General features: G+C 39.6%; 1 protein-coding gene across 1 annotated transcript in view; it reads right to left on the reverse strand.

The window, feature by feature from the left end:
- Positions 1 to 1,265: 1,265 nt before the first annotated feature.
- LOC102827857 (protein tyrosine phosphatase type IVA 1-like) overlaps positions 1,266 to 14,620 on the reverse strand; it is a 19,564-nt gene continuing 6,209 nt past the window's right edge. The window contains exon 2 of the mRNA XM_006859369.1: positions 1,266 to 1,338. Within this exon, the coding sequence (XP_006859431.1) occupies positions 1,266 to 1,338 (73 nt within the window). The remainder of the gene's footprint in view (positions 1,339 to 14,620) is intronic.

The raw sequence follows: 14,620 nt of genomic DNA on the forward strand, positions 1-14,620 counted from the left end.
GAAGTATGAGAGACGAAATCTGGCCATCTTCGCCTCCAAGGAGCACTCTGGCTGCACTTCTTCCTACACAGATCTATTGGTTCATTTGGCAGCCCATGGCACTTTCAATATTCTCCTCTAACACCACAACTCAAAAGCATCAATTCTTCTACGGTCTTCCAAATTTCTTGGCATAGATGAGTGAGTGCCTTCAGTGCCACCTCACTTTCTTGAGAGATTTCAATGTTTATTCCATCAATTCCTGGTGCCTTGTTCTTTGCCAATTTTCAATGCACCTTGGACTTCTTCCTTCATTATTATTGGCCCTTGATCATATCCTACCTCTTGGAATGGTTGAACATCAACCATATCTTTTTGATACAATGACTCTGTGTATTCCTTCTTCTTTTGATGCTTTCTGCATCATTCAATAATTTGCCCAGAGAATCCTTCAATAATGAAAGTTGAGGCTTGAATTTTTTCTTCAGTTCCCTTAGCTTGAGAAATGTGGAATGTGTTCTTCCTTTTTGCTCTTCTGACTCCAGTTCTTTGCACATTTCATTGTATTATTTGACTTTTTCTCAAGCTGACCTTTGACATTTTCTGTTTAGCTCTTATACCTCCTCATTTCTTCCATTTGCTTTAACATCTCTATGCTGGAGAGCAAGTTTCAGTGTCTCTTTTGACACCCATGGACAATCGTTAGAAACACTGAAATCCAGTGTTGTCTAGGAAGTCTTAAACCACAATGAACATGCTGTTGTTGTTAAGTTCCATGGAGCCAGTTTAGACTCACAGTAACCTTGTATAGTATTCCTGAGGAGCAACTGGTAGATTTGAACTGCCAACCTTGTGTTTAGCAGTCAAGTGCTTATGCTACAACTCCATATCAGGACTCCAATGAATATATGTTGGTGATGGTGCGGCTTGGAGTTGGTTCTGACTCATAGCGAGCCTGCATAGGGTTTCCAAGGCTGTAAAACTTTATGGGAGCAGAAATCGTCATCTTTCTCCCACAGAAGAGCTTGGTAGTTTCAAACTGCTAACCTTGTGGTTATCAGTACAACTCATAACCACTATGCTAATAAGCAATTCTAAGTATCAGGTGATGCAACAACAGTGTGGAAGATATGCCTGATTTCCTCTGGCTTCACAGGAAGAAGGCCAATCAAAGAAAAAAATCATTCCAAGGTCAGTTCCTATAAGACAGAAGTCAGACATGGCTCCACCCTCCAACCTTCTGTACTCTATTGTGACACCAACTACTCCTCCCACAATGCTCTGCTTCACATCTGCATTGGATAGTCCATTGCAATGGCCAGAGAGAACTCATGGACAAACTCACGATTAATGTATTTACTAGGGAAGATAACAGGGCACCAGCCAGGTTTAGAAACAGCTCAGGAAGCAGCAGTTTTCCAGCCAGAAGTGCCTCTTCTTTGTCGTACTGCAGGCTCATCTCTCTCTTGTCTTCGGCATCTCAGCCATGTGGCCCCTTGACCTCTGTCCTGCTAGTGTTCCAAAGTTGTAGTTAGTGTTCCAAAGTTGCTAGTGTTAGCAAGTGTTACAAAGATCCATTAGCCAGAGTGTAAATGCTCAAAGGTCACATTCTACAAGCCTGTCTCCTGCCCGGAGAGACTCAGTTCTACTCAGTCCAGAAGCCTGGCAGCCTTCGCCTCTGCCACCATCTCAACTGTAGAAGTTTTTCCAGGTAGGGATTTCATACTCTGTTAATGCTTTCCTTTCCTAATGGTCCTGGGGTCTGCTTCTGAGATGGTTCCATTTAAACTTACTGGGATGGAAACACAAATGAATCCCATCAGTAGAGTCCTGTACAGCCTTTTTGCATTGTTGCTGTTGTTGTTGTTAGGTGTCATCCAATCGATACCAATTCAAAGACATTATGCAAAACAGAATAAAACACTGCCTGGTTCTGCACCAACCTCACAATCATTGCTACCCTATTTGCACGATCCCATCCAATAATTTGGTAAGAATTAGAAGGCTTAGGATAGAGAAGCCATATCAAATAAATTCAGGGTAACGTTGGTGAGGTGTGTTAGGGTCAAGGAAGCAAAAATAGGTGAAAAGATGGTTGTAGTCAGTATTTAAATGTCCATTCTGAACAGGGGGAACAAAAAAGAAAAACAAATGAAATCGTTTCTTCTTTACAAATTACCAACCTTCCCACCTTTTAGAGTCATAAAGTGGAAACACAGTGGCCAGATTTTTATTTTGAGAGAACTTAAAGTTTTAGTTCATGTATTTAATTTAAAATACTTATTGAATGCTTACCATATGCCAGAGTACCCAAAGAATAGAGAAGGAATTCATTATGATTCATGAGAATCCCTGTAAAACCTCTGAACTCTCTCTTTGCCTGAAGCAACTCTTCCTTTCAACCCATCCTCCATACTAGCACCAAAGTTACTCTTTCAAAACATGGGTCAGATTGCATCATGGCCCAGCTGTAACCTTTTAGTGCCTCCCATTGGCAATAGAATCCTGGTGTGGCATTGTGGGATAAAGCACTGGACCAAAAAGCCAATTTGAATCAGAAGGTCAGTGATTCAAACTCACCAGCCACTCCTTGAAAATCCTATACAGGGTTTCTATGAGTCAGAACAGACTTGATGGCACTTAACAAAACAACAACAATTGGCAATGGAAAAAAAAAAAAAAACTAAAATATCTCATCTAGCATTTGTTCTAATTTTTAGCCTTGTATCTTAAATTTCTCTTTGGTGTCCCCGTCTCATCATAATGGATCACCTCCTAGACACTTAAGTACAGTTGTGCTTCCTAACCTTCACACGTGCAAGGAGACTTCAAAAAGTTAGTGGAAAAGTGGAATTAAAAGATAATGGAATTTTTCCACAAATAATTTGAAGCCCCTCATACTTTTCCTTGACTTCGAATGTACTTTTCCCTTTTCATGGCCTTTGCTCTCAGCCATGGAATAAATACTGAACATTTCCCACTGACTACTTTTTATGTCTCCTACAATTATCTTTTTCAAGATTAAGGAATTTGCTCCCTAATGCCTTGTTTTTGATAATGCAGTTTGTGGTCATCCTACTGATACACATCACTATTTATGGATATTATGAAGGAGTCAGAAGAAGAAGAAAATACCCATGAATATGAGAAGAGGAAGCATGTGGGAGGGAGTCTATGAAGAAGATCAAAGTAGCTATATTTGAGGCAGACAAAACATGAGCGAATCTCGATCTTTCTTTCATTGTCAATACTGTCTGGTCCTACACTCAAGAGGTTAAATAACGTCAGGGAGTTGTACTTCTCCGGGTTGACCTTACACGTTTCTACCTCTGTACGTCTTCTTCAGCACCTGTTTGCCACAGTGACTTATGCTTATTTGTCATCTCATATTATAATTTGTTTGTCACGTGTCCATCTCCCCCACTAGCCTGGTGTTTCTTATAGATAACTAGCACATAAAATGCTCTTGATGTGTTTCATGGAATGAATGGTAGGCTTTGCCTCCACAGAAACTGATGAAAAGGAAACAGCAAAGACCCCCTCTGTGTTAGGCATTGCAACAGTCACTGGGCCATGAAGAAAGCATCTTTCCACATGAAACAGATAAATCCTAAACATCAGGCATCTTCCTGTGGCAGAAAAAACTGCCTTGTTTTAAGAAAAAGCAACTTGATCTCTTCAAGACACTAAAAAAATAAAATAAAAAATCGTTATTTTTTATTAACTTTGCTTCAGCAATAGCATACTTGAAAAATACTTCAAAATCTAAATTTAGGCTACCCACAAGTAAACTGGTGTAGCTATATTTGTGGCTTTATGTTTAAATCAGTTTTAACACTGATTTAAACATAAAGCCACAGATATACTTTTAAACATTCTGTAATTTTGCACAGTAGCATTATTGTTCTTCTCTCAGATATTCATGTTAAGGAAAAAAAAAGTTTCTTCATAAGTACAATAGAGTATCATACAATCATGTAAAAAAATTACATTAGAATCAATGGAAAATTATTCCTGAAACTAAAAGTACTTGGTGGAGTATTTGCTCGGGGGATGGGGGGTGGTAGGGGTTGTGGGGCAAACACCTTTCTCTTTTATTCTTTTATCATCTGTGTTACTATCATGTATATTTAGTACTCTAGACCTAAGTAATCTTTTCCCCTATAGTATATAGTGTAGTGCTGTAGGATAAACACTCTACTATAAGATCGGTTTAAACCACAAGGTCAGTGGTTCAAACTCACTAGCAGCTCCTTGGAAAACTTGTACAGGGTTACTATGAGTTGAAACCAACTTAACAGCACTTAAGAACAACACCAAATATATGAGAGAATTTAACTTCTATTCCTAAGTGTCATTATATTTTAGGAAAGCAATATGACATTCATTGCATACATTCTGAATCTGGACTGCTGTATTCTCCCAAAATATTTTGGGGCTGTTGTGTATCATCAAGTCAGTCTCAATTCAGAGTGACCCTGTATAGGGTTTTCAAGAGCGACTGGTGGGTTTTGAACTGCTGACATTGTGGTTACCAGTCCAGTGCTTAGCCTACAGCCCCACACCAGGGCTTCCCAAAGTATCTTGGTGGTGGTGGTAGTGGTAGTGTGCAGTGTAGTCAGTTCTGACTCATAGCAACCCTGAATAGTATTTCTGAGGCTGTAAATCTTTACAGAAGCAGATGCCTCATCTTTCTCCTGAGGAACAACTGGTAGTTTCAAACTGCTGACCTTGAGGTTAATAGTCCCGTCTAAGATAAATGTTGTACTTTTAGAATGCCTCTAGCAGAGTGTTCTAAGACCTCATAAAGTTGCTTCCTGGGGTTCAAACAATCAACTTCTCAATATAAATAGGAATGATCAGGGAGAGTGAATAGTGTGTTGCTTGTTCCTAACAACAAAAGGGCTTGCCATTGCCCTTCCAGGATGATGTCCATTAAAGTCTCACTTTTTTTTTTTTTTAAGGAAAGGGCCAACTACAATCAGAGCAAATGAGACAAGCGAGTGCATTATCTGGGACAGGTGGGTTTCACTGCACAGATTGGGCATTATCAGAAATTCTAATTGTAAGTGGCCAAGAGAGTGTCACATTACAGAAGAGGGGTGGGGGGGCATCATGTGTCAAACTCTTGGAAGGGAAATGGAGATGTATTACATCGGTGGTAAGGCAGGTAAAAGATGCATAGGAGGGTTTAATGTCACTTTAGTCAATTTAGAGAGGAAGGAAAGAAGACTTTGGGGTGTGGGTAGACAAAGAGCTGGGATTTATGACCTGAAATATATGCTGTAATGCAAGGTTGCTGGCAGCTTTCTCTGACCTCAACTACAGCATTGAGGATGAGTCTCAGAAAGTCTTTTAATAAAATCTTTCAGACCTATTTGAGTGTGCATCACCACCACCACAAATCTACATATAGATTGTAGAGTCCACTGGAGTTATCAACCGTGGGCATTTCAAACCTCAGGATTCTGCCTGTGTGTTCCATGAACATATATAATGCACTAGCTCTCCTTCATACCCATAAATAACATTTGTTAAATAATCGTTGTCATTAGGTGTCTTTGAGTTGGTTCCAACACTATGTACAACAGAGCACAATACTACACATTCCTGCACAACGGTTACTATGTGTGCATCCATTGTTGTGGACACTGTATCAATCCATTTCATTAAGGATCTTCCTCATTTGTGCTGACCCTCTACTTCAACAAGATGATGTCCTTCTGCAGTAACTGGTCCCTGCTGACAACATGTTCTTCTGTCTATGGAGCACTCAGGTTGTATTCCTTCAAAAACAGATTGGTTTCTTCTTCTGGCAATCTGTGGTTTATTTAGTATTATTTTCCAATGCCATAATTCAGACATTAGTGATTCTTTGGCTTTGGTTTTTCTTATTAATTGACCAGCTTTTGCATGAATACAAGACGGTTGATAATATTATGGTTGGGATCAAGCACACACATTAATCCTCAAAATGACATCTTTATTTTTTAACAATTTAATATATATACATATATATTCTGAAACAGACTTGTGTAATGCAATATGTTGTTTGACCTTTTCACCGCTGCTTCCGTGGGCATTATTTCTGGATCTAAGTAAAATGAAATCCTTGACAACTTCAATATGTTCTCCATTTGTCATTTTGCTTATCAGTCAGTTCTGAGGATTTTCACTGTCTTCATGTTGAGGTCTAATCCATACTGATTTTTGTAGTATTTGATCTTCATCAGTAAGTGTGTCAAGTCTTCTTTGCTTCGAGCTTTGTGTTGCAGGTTGTTAATAAGTCTTCCTCCAATCCTAATGCCATGCTATTTCTTTAGTCCAGTCTTGGATTATTTGAACAGCATACACTCTAAATCAATACTGTGAAAGGCTAAAACTCTGATGCACACCTCTCCTGATTTTAAAATAGAAAACATGAACAGACCCATAACAAAAGAAGAAATTGATCAGGTCATCAAAAAACTCCCAACCGAAAGAAGTCCAGGCACAGATAGCTTCACTGGTGGGTGAAACATTCAGGGAAGAGCTGTCACCAATTCTATTCAAATGATTCCAGAAAATAGAGGAGGATGGAAAACTTCATAATACATTTTATGAAGCAAGCATAACCCTCATACTAAAATCAGGGAAGGATGTCACTAAGAAAGAAAATTATAGACCAATATCCCTCATGAACATAGATGCAAAAATTCTCAACAAAATCCTAGCCAACAGAATCCAGCAACACATCAAAAAGATAATACATCATGATCAAGTGGAATTCATATCAGGGATGCAAGGATGGATCAACATTAGAAAAACAATCAACGTCATTCACCATATAAATAAGAAAAAAAGAAAAGAACCACATGATCATATCAATTGATGCAGAAAAGACATTTGACAAAATCCAACATCCATTCCTGATAAAAACACTCAAAAAAATAGGAATTGAAGGGAAAATCCTCAGCAAAATTAAGAGCATATATACAAAACCAACAGCCTACATTACTCTCAAAAGAGAGAAACTGAAGGCTCCCCTCTGTGAACAGGAACCAGACAAGGATACCCTTTGTCACCACTCCTATTCAATATTGTGCTAGAAAGCTTAGCAAGAGCTATATGGCAAGTTAGGGAAATTAAAGGCATCCAAAGGAGCTTTGGTAGCGTAGTGGTTACGAATTGGGCTGCGAACCTTAAGGTCAGCAGTTTGAAACTACCAGCCACTCCGTGGGAGAAAGATGAGGCTTTCTACTCCCGTAAAGATTTACACCCTCGGAAACCTTGTACAGGGTCGCTATGGGTTGGAACCGACTCGACGGCACTTAACAACAACAACAAATTGGCAAAGAAGAAGTAAAACTCTCTCTATTTGCAGACGACACGATCCTATACATAGAAAACCCCAAAGACTCAGTAAAAAAAAAAGCTACTAGGTCTCATTGGAGGATTCCGCAAAGGTAGAATGTAAAATCAACATACAAAAATCAGTTGGATTCCTCTATACCAAAAATGACAGCCTTGAAAAGGACATTAGGAAAGCAATACCATTTACAATAGTTGTACTAAGGATGAAATATGTAGGAATAAATGTAACCAGAGAAACAAAGGACCTATAGAAAGAAAATTACAGAACACTACTACAAGAAACCAAAAGAGACTTACAAAAATGGAAGAATGTACCATGCTCCTGGATAGGAAGAATTAACATTATGAAAATGTCAATGCTACTCAAGGCAATTTACCCATATAATGCAATCCCAAGCCAGATTCCATTGACATTCTTCAAAGACATGGAAAAAATTATTACAAACTCTATATAGAAAGGAAAGAGCCCTACGTTAAGTAAAGTACTGCTTAAGAAGAAAAATAAGGTTGGAAGCTCTCACTCCCAGACTTCAAAATTTATTACATGGCTACAGTGGTCAAAATGGCCTGGTCCTGGTACAATGAAAGATATATTGATCAATGGAACAGAATCGTGAATCCAGAAATTAACCCATCCATATACAGCCAACTGATTTTTGACAAAGTACCTAAATATATCGCAGGGGGAGTTGATAGTCTCTTCAACAGATAGTGCTGGCAGAACTGGAAAGCGATATGCAAAAGATTGAAACAAGACCTTTACTTCACACCTTATACAAAAACCAACACAGCATTGATTAAAGACCTAAATGTGAATCCCAGAATTATGAAGGCCATCAAGGAAAAAATCAGGACGACTGTGAGGGCACTATTTCATGGAATACATAGACTACCAATCATTTTGAAAACTACACAAACAAAAGTAGACAAAATAGATGATTGGGACATAGTAAAAATTAAAAACTTATGTGTATCAAAAAACGTCACCAGCAGAGTAAAAAGGGAACCCACAGAATGGGAAAATATCTTTTATAACAACATATCAGACAAGGGACTCATTTCTAAAATAGATAGGAAACTACAACACTTCTACAAGAAAAAGACAAATAACCCAATTAAAAAATGGTCACAGGATATGAACAGACACTTCACCAAGGATGAGATCCAGGCAGCCAACAAACATATGAAGAAATGTTCAAATCACTAGCCATTAGAGAGATGCAAATCAAAACAACAATGAGATATCATCTCACACCACCAATAACAGCAAAGATCAAAAAAGTAGAGGACAATAAATGCTGCTGAGGATGTGGAGAGACTGGGATACGCCTGCATTGCTGGTGGGATTACAACATGGTCCAACCACTCTGGAAAGCAATATGGCACTTTCTGAGAAGATTGGAAATCGAAATACCTTATGATCCAGGAATTCTTCTGCTTGGTATTTACCCACAAGAAATATGAGCCATAACACAAGTAGATATATGCACACCAATGTTCACAGCAGCACTATTTACAATATCAAAAAGATGGAGACAGCCTAAGTGCCCATCAATGGAAGAATGGATTAACAAACCATGGTACATACACACAATGGGATATTATGTTACCTTGAAGATCAACAAGGAAGCTGTAAGTTATCACATAATATGGATGAACCTTGAGAACATTATGCTAAGTGAAATTAGTCAGTTGCAAAAGGAGAAATATTGCATAGGACCACTACTGTAAAAGACTAAGTAAAACAACCCATACTAATGAGGCAGGTGTTCTTTGCTGGTTACTGGGATGTGTGGGGTGGGGTTAAGGGTAAGAGGGGAAGGTGGAGCACAGGGTAGGGAATAGACACAGGATAGTTTGTTTGTTAGATAAGGAGGCAATAGATATGAAGGGGGAGGGGAATGGAAGAACAAGGCAGATGGGAAAACAATTAGGCACATTTGTATGGGCTAAGTGGGACAGACATAAAGATGTATGCACAACCTTGGAACAACAGGGCCCTGGGACACAGGGATTGAGATATGGTTGAACTGAGCAAAATGTGGGAAATAATGTAAGATGTTGGGCTGTCTTTTGAATCTTGGTTTCCCTAGCATACCATTATAAAATAGACACTTGAGAGAGAGAGAGAAAGGAACAGCTAGAAATGTCTCCATAGAAAGCTTTTAAGTCCATCTTCTGCCTATAACTGATTGGAATACCTAAAATGGGGTTACAATGTGCCCAGTGAAGGAGGTTTCCTGCAGAGCTCCTGCATTACATAAGACCATAGGTGGAATCCTGAATCCCATCCAGAATTTTCTGAGGTGGGAAATTTCCACTGGAAAGGACAAGCAGACCAGCCTGGAACGGCTAGAAGAAAGAAGATACTTCTTGAAAGAAAGACCTACAGGAAAAACACAAAACAATATAGGCAGTCTGACTAACTACTACAAGAACGAGCAAGTTGCTCCCCCAGGAGACATCAAGGCAAGTGGCCGGGTCCCCTCAGAGCAAACCCCCTTCCATGACTAAAACTCAGTGGGAATACACGAGCAGACATGCGTTCTGCTGGTGACCACATTCATCACCAATAAGGGGAAGTAAGGAAAAAACAGCAATGAAGCTGTGAGCTAAGCCCTACAATGTTCAATAGACTCCTGTGAACCCAGGTGGAGACCTGGTTGGCAAGCAGTGTGGCAAGACCTGGGGACTCTTGTGTCCAGAGTCAGTGACATAGCCACTAGAGGACTAGAGTGGAGAGTGAAGCATCCCTCTGATAAAATAGGACATATGCATAAGAGCACTCATACTTGCAGATAATACCCACGTGACCTGGTTTCAATGACTGGATGATCAGAGCTCAACTAGAAGAAGAAAGAAGAGGAAAAAAAGAGTAACGTGATACAATTTGATGAACTTGACCTACACCTATGGATGCAGTAGCTCAAAAGAGGGAACAAATCTTTATAGCGAGGATCATTCCCGCCCCCTCCATACACAGTGTAGATAGGGATGGGCAACTTGGACAACGGCTAGCCAAAGGCAAGAAGTGACTGGCTTACAAGCTTTCAAGTGGGAGCCTAGATCCAGAGGACGTGGAGGACGGTAGAATCTCCACTGAATAGTATCCAATCTGTCTGGGCAGGGCTGATGAAAGGAAATGGGGATAGGTCCCTTGTGATACAATAGTAAGTAATTGTTATCAGGACTGACTGTGAGGATTGGAAATGTAAAGGTAGATGTTTTGTAGCAAAAGGAGGGAAGAGATTGACTTTGCTGTCTAGAAGCAGAGGTCCCTGGGACTGTCAAGGGAAAAGAGCAGAGTATGGGACCCTACCCAGAGAAACAGTGACGCCAGAGATGGAGGCAGAGATGATGACATGGAAAGAGCATCTGGGGACTCTAGACCTAGAGATGGAGAGGGACTGTGTGCTGATGACCAGGGGACAGGCTTGCAGGGTATACCCTTTGGTTGGTTGATTATGCATAGAAGGGATTGTAACTATGGCAATGAAACGATATATGATAGGATGTAAAGCTAATGTTCTCCCATGTAAACTATCACATAATTCACAATAAAACATTAAAAAAATAAAAAATAGTGGCTTCTGTGAGGATCCATTGATCCAGTAAAGTTCAGTGCACAGAGATCAGCTCAAAAGGTTAGGGAAACTATGCTTGGGGTCTCCAAAGAGATAATCTTGATAGATGCTATCAAAGGACACAAGATGATCGTGGGGAATTATTATCAAGAAGTTTTAGAAAATGAAAATTGCATTGGTGAAATTGTTTTTATTATGCGCCGTCAGGTTGTTGCGACTCAGTGACCCTGTATAGAGTTTCTGAAGAGCAGCTAGTGAATTTGAACTGCCGACCTTATGGACCAAAAAAAGGTGAGTCCAGAATTTGTTTTCCACAATGACAATGTACCTGTTTATTCTTTGAAGGTAGCAAGAGTTATCCAAATTTCATCGAGAAATCTTACCCAACAGCTGCATCTTGCCCCTTCAGATTTCTTTTTGTTCCCCAAACTCAAAAGGAACATATAAGAGTCTGTCCTGGAGATCAAAAGTGCTTTTTGGACATGGGGTGTATTGAGGAGCACAGAGTTCTTTGGGGAAGTGACAGAGTGTAAACACCAATATCAGACGTGTAGGAGGGAGCTTCAAAAACTTCATGGAAAAATTCCATTATGTTGTAATTCCTTTTTTCCATGAATTTTTTTGGAAACCTCTTCATCTTGACCTAAATGGAAGATAATGTTTAAAAAAAAAAAAAGAAACAAAAACAAAAACAAAAAACCAGTAACTTCATATTCTGAGTTTTGTAAATTAAAGGTGCTTATGATTTTGTAGCAATACTTTTTGACTTACTACATTTGAATTATGGTATTGGTGAAGAATATTGAAAATATTGTGGACTGCCAGAAGAACAAACAAATCTGTCTTAGAAAAGTACAAGCAGAATGCTTCATAGAGCGAGGATGGTGAGACTTTGTCTCTCATATTTTGGACGTGCTATCAGAAGAGACCGTTTCCTGGAAGACATCATGCTTGGTAAAGTGGAGGATCATCTCAAAAGAGGAAGACCCTTAATGAGCTGGATTGACACAGTGGCGACAATAATGGGTTCAAACACAACAATTGTGAGGATGGCCCAGGACTGGGCAGTGTTTCGTTCTGTTGTGCATAGTTTCTATGAGTAAGAACCAACTCGATGGCACCCAACAACAAGAAGTACATTCCTGGTCCTATAAAGATTTTTTGTTTGTTTTGTTTTAAATATATACACCTAATGATTCTAAAGACTCAAGACCTAGATTCTTGCTCACATTTCTAAGCTCAAAGATGTGTGTTAACTATATACTGACAGTTGGTGATATTCTTATTCGTGGTCACAGATTTGACTTTTTTAAGGGGGCTAACATTGAAGTTGTTTTTCAGTGTTAAAATAGCCATTAAAGGCTTCTTTAGGCTCATCTGCAAGCCTGAGGCTTTTGTGGAGTGTGATGGGAACAGGAAGATACATATTTAAAATAAAAATGATAGGCCTATTCCTGTACATGAAGAGTGAAAATATTTCTTTCAGGAAAAGATCAAATGTTTAAATAGGTTGCTAAAATTAACTATATACAATAAAATTCTTTGGCTATTTGAAATAAATCCTTTTGTTATATTTGCCAAAGAAATAAGTCTATATATGTTTCCAGTTAAATGTCCACTAGAAAATGTCTCTTACGTCTCTTCTTGTAAGTCAGGGCTGCAAAGGGAGTTCCAGTACATGAGGTCAGGCATACCCATGACTTTTCAGCACGTTAAATAGATGCCTATGCATGTACGAATATGACACTGCTGATCCAATGTATACCTGTTGGAAATTACTGTCTAGCCTGTTTCACTCCTTTATGATGATGTAGGATAAGTCCTGTACTGCTAACTACAAGGTCAGTGATTCAAACCCACCAGTCACTCCTCATAAGCCCTATACAACACTGCTGTGAGTCTGAACCAACATGAGGACACTTAACAATAACAACAACAACCACAATAATATCTAGCCCATAGCTTCATGCCTTCCCAAGCCATTTACCTCCTACAGAATCCATGTGGGAGCCATGTCTGACTTCCTCTGACTTCACAATGAGAAGAGAGAATCAAACTCAAAATTAGCCCAAAGCTGATTCCTGTGAAGTGGAGGTCAGACATACCTCCATCCTACAATCTTCTTTACCCTATTCCGACACCAAGCTCCGCCCCTCCCAGCACTCTCTGCTTCACATCTGGGTGCTCTAATCCATTGTAATGATAATGATTATGGGGATTATTAAGGGAGTGACCAAGGTAAAATTCAGGATCAAAAAACAACTCAGGACGCAGTGCTTCTCCAATCAGGAACACCTCTGCCATACTGCACACATGCCTCACTTTTGTCTTCAGCTTGCCAGTCATATGACCCTTGGCCTCTACTCTTCACTGGCAAACGTTTCAAAGCTCTTTTAGACAGTCAGTGAATGCCCAAAGGACATGTTCTGAAAGCCAGTTTTCTGCCTGTAGGCACTCAGCTTTACTCATTCCATGGGCCTAGAGACTGCAGCAGCTCAGTCTCTCCATGACACCTCCTCTGCCATTGTTTTACTAGGTAGGGTTTCACACTCAACTCATGCACCTCCTTCTTGATCATCATGAGATCATCCATTTCTGTTACTGAGATGGCTCCTTTTCAACCTAGCAGGATGGCAAAACTAACCAATCCCAGCCTTAGAGTCCTGTCCACCTTACTTCATGGTAGCACACAAACACTTGGTGGGAATTTAGAAGACATTGGACAGCATAGCCATATCAAGCACATTCAAGGTACCACAGCTCCACACACAGAAAACATATTGCATTGTGTCATTTTCTGCATCTTTCACCCTATCTAACTCTTGTTAACATGTGTCATCTTTTATTGGGCAAGAGAGTTTCTATTGTAAAAACAAACGAAACTAAATAAAACAAGCAGAGATCATCATCCTCACTCCCATTAGCCAACTCACAATACATGTCCTGATTTAGCAATACCATTTTCTTTGCTTCTGTAGGTTTTGATAAGACTGCCAATCACTATATTCTACTTGGAAGGTTTTATTGCACAGCAAATAACAAATCATAAATACACAGTTCATTATCTTATATAGGGAACATTTACAGTTATCCACTATATTTAGAAGATTGGAAAGCTTACAGCTAGGGGAATTTGGAGCAGAATCAAGCAATCCATTGCTTTCTAATTTAAGATGCTCAGCTATTTCCGGAGCCACCATCTTGGGAGAGACCAAACATGAGAAGGATCAGAGCAGTCATGAATGCCTGACAGAACCGAGGAAATACAAGTGTGGACATGCTTTTTTTTTTTTTTAATATCTGTTCATTGGTCTCTCACAGTTTATGCACCTCCATTTTGGTGACTGGAGGGGATGCCTGAGCTAATGGACACCCCACCCCCACTCCTTGAGGGTTCTACTACGCATGCACACAGATCTCGAAATTTAAAGTGACAGTTTCCACTTAAAACCACTTGTCTGTCAGTTTGTCATACTGTGGTGGCTTGTGAGTTGCTGTGATTCTGAAAGCTATGCCACCGGTATTTTAAATACCAGCAGACTCACCCATGGTGGACAGGTTTCAGATGAGCTTCCAGAAAAAGACAGACTAGGAAGAAAGAGTGACAAACTGCTTCTGAATATTTAGTCACTGAAAACCTTATGAATAGCAGAGAAACACTGTCAGATATAGTGCCAGAAAATGAGCCTCTCAGGTTGGAAGGC

Source organism: Chrysochloris asiatica, unplaced genomic scaffold, assembly GCF_000296735.1.
Source record: "Chrysochloris asiatica unplaced genomic scaffold, ChrAsi1.0 scaffold00032, whole genome shotgun sequence".
Classification (NCBI taxonomy): Eukaryota; Metazoa; Chordata; class Mammalia; order Afrosoricida; family Chrysochloridae; genus Chrysochloris; species Chrysochloris asiatica.